This window comes from Camelina sativa, chromosome 15 (assembly GCF_000633955.1).
Source record: "Camelina sativa cultivar DH55 chromosome 15, Cs, whole genome shotgun sequence".
NCBI classification, from domain to species: domain Eukaryota; kingdom Viridiplantae; phylum Streptophyta; class Magnoliopsida; order Brassicales; family Brassicaceae; genus Camelina; species Camelina sativa.
In genome coordinates this window covers 5,889,820-5,898,570 of record NC_025699.1, presented here as the reverse complement: position 1 = coordinate 5,898,570, position 8,751 = coordinate 5,889,820, and the positions used below count along the sequence as shown (strand labels likewise).

At 37.7% G+C, this 8,751-nt stretch overlaps 2 protein-coding genes across 2 annotated transcripts in view; one reads left to right on the top strand and one right to left on the bottom strand.

Annotated features, from left to right (window-relative positions):
* The window catches only part of LOC104748168 (proteasome activator subunit 4-like), a 10,764-nt gene extending 5,000 nt beyond the window's left edge, over positions 1-5,764 (top strand). The window contains exons 12-32 of the mRNA XM_010469849.2: positions 10-16; positions 62-138; positions 229-437; positions 647-854; positions 957-1,036; positions 1,125-1,242; positions 1,319-1,489; positions 1,668-1,836; positions 1,909-1,952; positions 2,053-2,095; positions 2,175-2,320; positions 2,457-2,551; positions 2,647-3,533; positions 3,686-3,967; positions 4,051-4,146; positions 4,232-4,410; positions 4,508-4,589; positions 4,738-4,862; positions 5,018-5,110; positions 5,210-5,363; positions 5,528-5,764. Coding sequence (XP_010468151.1) covers positions 10-16; positions 62-138; positions 229-437; positions 647-854; positions 957-1,036; positions 1,125-1,242; positions 1,319-1,489; positions 1,668-1,836; positions 1,909-1,952; positions 2,053-2,095; positions 2,175-2,320; positions 2,457-2,551; positions 2,647-3,533; positions 3,686-3,967; positions 4,051-4,146; positions 4,232-4,410; positions 4,508-4,589; positions 4,738-4,862; positions 5,018-5,110; positions 5,210-5,363; positions 5,528-5,569 — 3,307 coding nt within the window. The 3' untranslated portion in view covers positions 5,570-5,764. The remainder of the gene's footprint in view (positions 1-9; positions 17-61; positions 139-228; positions 438-646; positions 855-956; positions 1,037-1,124; positions 1,243-1,318; positions 1,490-1,667; positions 1,837-1,908; positions 1,953-2,052; positions 2,096-2,174; positions 2,321-2,456; positions 2,552-2,646; positions 3,534-3,685; positions 3,968-4,050; positions 4,147-4,231; positions 4,411-4,507; positions 4,590-4,737; positions 4,863-5,017; positions 5,111-5,209; positions 5,364-5,527) is intronic.
* Positions 7,444-8,751, bottom strand: part of LOC104745575 (vacuolar cation/proton exchanger 2) — a 4,757-nt gene continuing 3,449 nt past the window's right edge. The window contains exon 13 of the mRNA XM_010466860.2: positions 7,444-7,807. Within this exon, the coding sequence (XP_010465162.1) occupies positions 7,797-7,807 (11 nt within the window). The 3' untranslated portion in view covers positions 7,444-7,796. The remainder of the gene's footprint in view (positions 7,808-8,751) is intronic.

Here is an 8,751-nt window from a genome sequence, read left to right as displayed (position 1 = left end):
ATTTTTTAGCATGTATGTTTATCTGGCTTGTTTGATAATGTGATGGTTGCCTTATGAAAAGGTTAATGGAGCTGGGGATCATCTTCTTCGATCTCTCCTCGGAAGTTTGATTCTTTACTATCCTATTGACCAGTACAAGTGCGTAATATCTCAAGAATATTTAGCAATATCCTGGTGTGTTTTTTTTGGTCTCGTTACTTAAAAACAATAACTTTCTGCTCTTGTTAGATGTTTGTCTCGTCACCCAGCTGCTCCTGCTTTGGAGGAATGGATCAGCACCAAGGCTTCTTCCAAGAATGAGCAGGTGGCACACTCCAGGTGGCATGTTCCCACCAAAGAGGAAACTCAGTTTGCCAATGAGCTCTTAGACCTCCATCTTCAGTCAGCACTAGATGATCTTTTGAGTATTTGCCAATCAAACATCCACTCTGATGCAGGTAATTTCGGTCATTGGTTTGTGTGTTTCAGTCTTACTTAAAGGATATATATATATTTATCAATCGTATACCAGTTTGGTTTGCATGTTTCATGTTAAAGCAAGGCTGACATTTCTATATTGCATGGGTGATATTACGCGCCGTATTCATACTTGTTTGCTCCAAATATTTTACATGTGCTTGCCTCATTGATGATATTTGTGGTGCAGGAGACGAGAAAACACACCTTAAAGTGACTCTTTTGCGTATAGATTCGACATTGCAAGGTGTTTTGTCTTGCCTACCTGATTTCAGGCCATCACCTAGACATGATATGGTTGAAGATCCGCCGTTCTTTATTGCTGGAGCATCAGGTTCATGTGTTGGCAGTGCTGAAATACGAGAAAAAACTGCTGAAACTATTCATGCAGCCTGCAAGTAATGTTTGTTCAATAGCTGCTCTGCTTACTTCTCTTTAAAAAGCATATATTACTACTAAAAATATTATTTTTTGATGGTTTTGTTATATGCTGTTTGCAGATACTTGTTAGAGAAAAAGTCAGATGACAGCATCTTGCTGATATTAATAATCCGCATAATGGATGCTCTAGGAAACTATGGTACTGCAGAAAGCTTCTGGCTTGCTTTCTTTCTGTTGACTAGCCGCATGTTTTCTCTCCGTAACACTTGTCTTTTGAATGTTTGCAGGCAGTTTGGAGTATGATGAATGGTCAAATCACAGGCAGGCTTGGAAACTGGAATCTACTGCGATTGTAGAGCCTCCAGCGAACTTTATTACAGAGTTTCATTCTAAGGGCAAGAGAAGGTAATTCTCTCTTTTGTTTAAATAAAATATATACACGTCTTGATTTTAATTTCTTGCAAATCTTCTTGTCTTCCAGGCCTAGATGGGCACTCATTGACAAGGCGTACATGCACAACACATGGAGGTCATCACAATCGTCCTATCATCTGTTTCGCACAGATGCGAACTTCTCTCCACCGGAACCCTTGACACTTCTGGTTGATGATCTTTTGACCCTGTGTCTGCACAACTATGAGACTGTTCGAGTGTGAGTACTTTTGTGTCCATCTGTGGTTAAAATATGCATGTCAATGGTTATATGTCTTAGGTTTTGGAAAGGACTAAACATCTCCTAAAATGTTGTCTGTAAAATTCTCTTCCGGGCTTCTACCCTTCTTTCAATACATTAATGACCTGGCTTTGCTTTAAACTCTGGTGTTATTCAGGCTTGCTGGAAAGTCTTTGCTGAAACTGTTAAAGAGATGGCCCCCCTTGCTTTCAAAGTGTGTTCTGTCCCTTACTGAGAACTTGCGAAATCCGGATGTACCAGAGCATGTAGTCCTTGGTTCTTGTGCCATTCTCTCTTCACAAAGTGTTCTCAAGCATTTGACGACGGTAGTCATTTAGTGTTAGTTGTTCTTTGCTCTATTTCGAATGCAAAAACTAATGTTTGTTCTGCTACTCCAGGATCCAAAATCATTTTCCTCTTTTCTTCTTGGTGTTCTTTCAAGGTAACCATTTTACATTTCTAAGATAAATAACATATATTTCTTGCTAAGGACATATATGCGTGTAAAAGTGATATTAAAATTTGTTTTTAATCTTCTGTAGTTCTCATCATGAATCTATGAAATCCCAAAAAGCAATCATTGAGGTAAAGGTCCAGTCTTTGTTATTAGGGTGAAGGCCTTCTTTTTCCTTCAGTTCCTGGCTAATTTTTTTTATGCTTGCAGCTTTTTGTCAAATATAACATTCACTTTGCGGGACTGTCTAGAAATATACTTCGCTCACTGGAAAGCCGTGTTGACGGGTCTACTTCTGGAGATCTTGTATCTCAGATCGGCTCCATGAGTTTTGATTCTTCTAGCTTGCATTGGCGGTATATCTATCCTACCATTAACCTATTTTTTCCATTGGAAAAGCATTTATGTTGACATAGTTAGACTTTTAGCTCCCCAACTCTCAGTTCATAATTTGGACGGTATGGAGACATTATGTTTTTTTACTTATTCCAGGTACAACTTGATGGCTAACAGAGTGCTCCTTCTGCTAGCTATGTCCTCTAGGATTGACCCAAGCTTCTCCTTCAAAATTCTTGATAAAACTGCTGGTACAGATTTTAGTTGGTGGAATATATTGGAAGGCTTTTTCTTCATATTATTTGAGTTTCTCCTTCCTAACTAAAATTATGGTGGTATTTTACAGGCCACTTCCTCAGAAAATTGAAAAGTCAACTTCCTCAGACAAGAATACTGGCAATTTCAGCTTTAAACACGCTACTTAAAGAGTCACCGCAGAAGATGCAAGGCAAGGATCAACCTTCTGTGTCTTCACAAGAAAATGCCAACTCATCCCTTGATTTAGCATTGAGCCAAATTTTTCAAGAAGAAGGATTCTTCAGGGAGACTTTTGAAAGTCTTTCGCATATCCATATTACTGACACTGATAGTTCCTCTAGAAATCACGGAAGTTCATCCTTCCAGAGCATGGCGGACAAGTCAATCACTCGTTTCTATTTCGAATTTTCGGCTTCATGGCCAAGAACTCCTAGTTGGATATCTTTGTTAGGAAGTGATATATTCGACCCAAGTTTTGCTCGTATCTTCAAGCGATTAGCACAAGAATGTGGAGTGCCTGTGTTGATGGCACTAAAAAGTCCCTTAGAGGAGTTTTGTAATGCCAAGGAGAGACCAAAACAGTGCGTTGCTGCTGAAGCATTAGCAGGTGTACTGCACTCTGATGTTAATGGTCTTCTTAGTGAGTGGGATAGCTGGATAATGGTTCAGTTGCAGAATGTTATTCTTGGCCAATCAGTAGAATCCATACCAGAGTGGGCTGCATGCATACGTTATGCTGTCACAGGGAAAGGGAAACAAGGAACCAAAATTCCTGTCATGAGACAACAAATTTTGGATTGTATAGTGGCACCATTACCACCAAGTGCGACCACCACTGTTGTTGCAAAGCGGTATGCTTTTCTTTCAGCTGCTCTGATAGAACTATCTCCACCAAAGATGCCCATATCAGAAGTGAAGCTGCATATCGTACTTCTTGATGAGTTGATCTGTAATATGTCCCATTCCTCGGCACAAGTAAGATGTCTCACACTCATCTATTGTACTCGGCATCAGTGTCCATTTTGTTTTCATGAAAAATTATGCATTTGAGTGTCTTTTGACAAGCTAAAATATGAGTGTCAAAGTAAAATTCTGAAAACCTGTTTGTTTTGTGTGACAATGAACAGATAAGGGAAGCTATCGGTGTAATTCTTTCAGTATTATGCTCTAACATTCGGCTGCGGATGTCATATCAACAAGAATATCCATCTGAAGAAGGGAGAACAGATGTTGATAGCCGACTTAAGGAGGAAAATTGGTTCACGTTGATTAGTGCACGAGCATCTGAAGCTGTTACAAACATTCAACAAGCTAGCATATCAGACAGCTTAGACACTTCAGCAGATGTAGATATGGAAAGTGCTCAATCTAACGGCGATTCTCTAGATGATGTTAAATGGATGGAGACGGTACTGGCTGTCTCAAATTTTTTTCGACCCAGTACTTGAGAGACATTTGATACTAATATTTTTTCTTTTTATCCTATCTTTAGCTCTTCCATTTCATTATCTCATCTTTTAAATCGGGGAGGGCTTCGTATCTGCTCGATGTAATTGCAGGATTCCTCTATCCAGTGATATCCTTACAGGTATAACCATTCTATTTTTTTAACTTTCTTTCATCTCAATCGCTTTTCCATGACTGGGAATCATGGAAGATTTATTTCCATCTAGGAAACATCACATAAAGATCTGTCAACATTGGCTAAAGCAGCCTTTGAGCTGCTAAAGTGGAGACTTTTCCCAGACTCTCATCTACAGAAAGTTATTGGAGTCATTCTTTCTTCTGCTGATGACTCTAACTGGCGTATAAGATCTTCAACCCTGACATATCTGCGAACTTTTATGTACAGGTATCATCTGTTGATTATATATGTTACATGTAGCAAAGTGGCAAGCAAATACGCTTTTTACTAATAAAGATTTTTATTATATAACCTTTTCTACTAGGCATACTTTCATCCTCACTAATGAAGAGAAACAGAAAATCTGGAAAACCGTGGAAAAGCTCCTTGTTGACAGCCAAGTAGAGGCAAGTTCCTAGCTTCGTTTTTTCTCCTCATCACAATTATGTTGTTGTCCATTAGCGTTGTTAGTGATTCAACCTTGTGATTAACTGCATATGGTAAGATCAAGTGCGTAGTTTTTTTAACTCCTCATTGATTTTATCTCATCTTCAGGTACGAGAACATGCTGCAGCAGTTCTAGCAGGCCTAATGAAAGGAGGAGATGAAGACTTTGCTGCAGATTTTCGTGATAGATCCTATGCAGAGGCAAACTCATTCCAAAAGAGAAGGAACCGGAGGTTTAACTAACCTTCCCTTCCCTTTTAAGCATTTTTGTGTTAACTTTTGTCGCCCATTGTAAAAACGCAATTAACAAAAAAAGTAGCTGTGATTTGCATATATTTTCTTTCATTTTGTTTTAACATGACCTTAGAGTTGCATCGGGTTGTTTCAGGAAATCAAGTTCAACCAAGTCTATTGCGGAGGTGCATGGAGCAGTTCTTGGTTTGGTAGCTTCAGTTTTGTCTGTTCCTTATGATATGCCCAGGTAACATCTCTACGTCAGAAGTGTGTGGCGCAGAGCTTAAGCTTGAACTTGAACTTGAACGTCTTTAACTAAATCTTAAGCTTTTGTAAATGTTTTCAGCTGGTTGCCGGATCATGTGACATTACTGGCTCGTTTCGCGGGGGAACCTACACCTATAAAATCGACTGTGACAAAAGCAGTGGCTGAGTTCCGACGAACACATGCGGACACATGGAACATCCAGAAAGACTCTTTCACCGAAGATCAGCTTGAGGTAATGAGTTTGAATTTACATTATTTTCCTTGATTTATAAATGCATAAAGAGGAAACTTTCTAAAATATATTTCACTTATTATTAAACAAATTTAGCGAATGTGAGATTTAAAAACGTACAAGTAAAAAAGCTAACATGATATTTTGTCTCCCTACAATTGCAGATATTGGCCGATACATCTTCCTCTTCTTCGTACTTTGCTTGATTTGTGTCGGGGAATAGAGTGAGTTTCGTCACAACGACTGTAATACAACTCTTGTTTAAGGAACCACATCTTTGTAACTCCAACCTTTTATTGATTTTTAGTTTTGTGGCCTATAGATTTTAACAATAACAAGTCATAAAACTCATGGTTTCGGTTTTTATTTCACAAGGAAAATTAGATAAGAATTTTTAGATATGGGTGACATATCATTGTGGCATTGCTACTACGCGTGTATTTGAGTTCTCATGAGCAAAGATGAATCTGTGAAATGTTTTCTGTTTCTCAATCGTAACAAACTATACCAATTGTGTATTATATACACTAAACCGATCTAAACCAATTCCTATTGAACCGGAATTAATCTAATAAGCTTAATCAATATATACAATCCCTCTAATAGTTTGTGCAAGGATGAAATATTGAAATATACAAAACCACATGCACCAAAGGCGCGTTGAGCGCATGATACTAGAATCCGTGGACTATGGGCTTGTTCGTTTGGTTGACGCTGGCGACTGCGGCAGCGGCAGCGGCAGCGGCAGCGATTGCGTTTATGTTTTTAACCGCTGAATTGAAACAACGTTTAAAAATATTAGACGCAGGTCACAGCGTTTACCGCAGCGTCATGACGCAGGTACCTGCGGCAAGCAAACGAACAACCATACCTACGTCTACCGCAGCCGCAGGTACCTGCGGCAGCCAAACGAACAAGCTCTATATAACCCTCCGATTTGGGGATTTTTCGCATAAATGGAAAATTAAGAGGACCTGCAGCGCGTGGGTCTGGATTTTTTTTAATTAACATACGTTTCGTTTTTCTTTCAGTCAATAGCTGAAACAACCCCACACGCGTTTGATTGTTGTCTAGATAGACTTTGCCAATAAGATTTGGTAATTTTAAATCTAGATAGACAACAATTATTTCCGATCAACTTTGCCAGTATATAATTAATTGGTAACTGTTATAAAAAGTGTTTGATTTTATGGTAAATATAAATAATTGAGAGACATTTATATCCACAAAAGATCGGGATAATGAATAAAGAGAGAAAGAGACGAGAAAGAATTTTAACTTCTTTATAATTGGAGTTTGCAATGTTTGTGTGTTTTACAACGATCAAATTTGATCGTTTATATAGAAATTAAAAAGTAAGTTACTATGGGTAGTGACGATGAGCTTCACACAAAATAATAAACAACAACGATTTTAACCATGAGTTTTTGTGTTGCCTCTTTTATTGACTTTCACAACAATAACTTTCAAGAATAGCGTTTTTTTTGTTATTAGTTTCTTTTTGCGTTGTTTCTTTTATTGACTTTCACAACGGTAACTTAAACAATTAACTAATAACAAACAAAAAAAACGCTATTTTTGATTTTTATACTATTATTTCTTACTATTTCCTGACTATTTTTGTATTGTTTACCATTTTTTCCCCGCTAAATTTTGTTAAACCATTTTGTATGCGAGAGAATTATAAAGATTAGCTTGAAATGTATCTATAATTAGAACAAATAATCCGGATTTTCTAGATCAACAATTTGGTTCGTCCGAGATTCAATTCTCTCACACGAAGAAAGTTGCATTTATGTAGAAAACTGAGACCTGTCTATGTTGCTGTGTAGTTGTGTTTTCTGGTCTTAGTAAAACAAACTGAACCGGCTTCTTCCGCCATGGTGCCTAGCCTTAGTTGCTCCTGTTTGATGTTGATCCGAATCACTCAAATTCTTTCAAACAACCCTAACATTTTTTAAAAATTTAACCTTACATCCATAAATTTAAATATAAATAGTATGTTTTCTTAACTTTAACAACGCTACCAACTTTTTCTAATTTATTTCTATGAAAAATCCTGTCGTCCCTTGCACACTACTTCTCTGAATATCATCATTTCAAGTCAAAATGCGATTGTTTAGCACAACAACAAATCTTCAATCTTTCACAGTATCATTGTAACTTAAACAAAACTTGTAACCTTCTAAGTCACTAAGAATGTTGATTTTGGTGTGGGAGGGAAAGCCAAAAAGGAATATATAAGCTTCACTTGTTCGAACAATATTTTTGCACGAACAAGTAAAGCAACATGTTTAACAGATTCGAGTTTGTGGAAACCACTTTAGAATCAGATTTACATCTTCAAATCTCTCTCCCCAACACTTCGTGTTACTGAGATCATCAGCTTTTAATTAAAGACCTTTATGCTTCACGCCAGACTCTTCCTCGGATTTATATACCATCTAACCAAAACAACACAACGAAAACATAAGCAAATTTTAATTAAAAAAAATGCTCTTCTTGAATGCAACTTAGCTCTTCTGGCTTGTTCTTGTTTCATGTCCATATCATGGAACAAGAACAAGCCAATATACCTGAGAAATTGCAAAGAAACTCAGTATATACAAGTGCACTAACCTTGAGGAGGATCTTCGTGTACAAAGAAACTGGCAGCTACTATCAAATAACAAAGAATGAGCATCAATCCTTTAAAGTAATTCGATGTCCCTTCCTGTGTGCATAACAGAGATCATCATTAGTTATAAGTTTTAGAATTTCGTTGCTCTTTATAAACTATGATTTAGCCTTCAGCATTTTTATCAACCTGGAGGAAAAAAGCTACTACTATAACGGTGATGAACAGCATCGCCGTCTCAAAAAGCTGGAAGTTAAGGTCCATCTGTTGACCCATCATCCATCCAATCACCACGCAGAATGGGACCTAATCAAGTAACACAGAGATTATTGAACACAACTTGTTGTCCATATATGATATATTACTGTTCTTGCAATGTATTGTGGTGCATACCGCAAACATGGAAATCTGGATCGAGGACCCAATAGCCACTCCCAACGACAGATCCTGAAGAAGAGATAAAATGTTTAGCTGTGTCTCAAGGAAAAATCTAGTTTGGAATGAAGAGCCTAAAGTTGTTACAGCTCAAGAATGCTTACCAGCTTGTCTTTCATAGCAAACATGATGGCGCCTGCATGTTCAGCTGCGTTCCCGACTATAGGAAGCAAAATGGTACTGATAAAAGAAATTGGTATGTTCCATGAAACCGAGGCACCCTGAAAAAACGGTACATTCATATCATGGTGTTGTGGTGGTTTTCATGCACGGCCAAGTTAGTATAAGACCAACGAATGAAGGCCAAATTAACGATATTTTAATTAGTAAATTAAT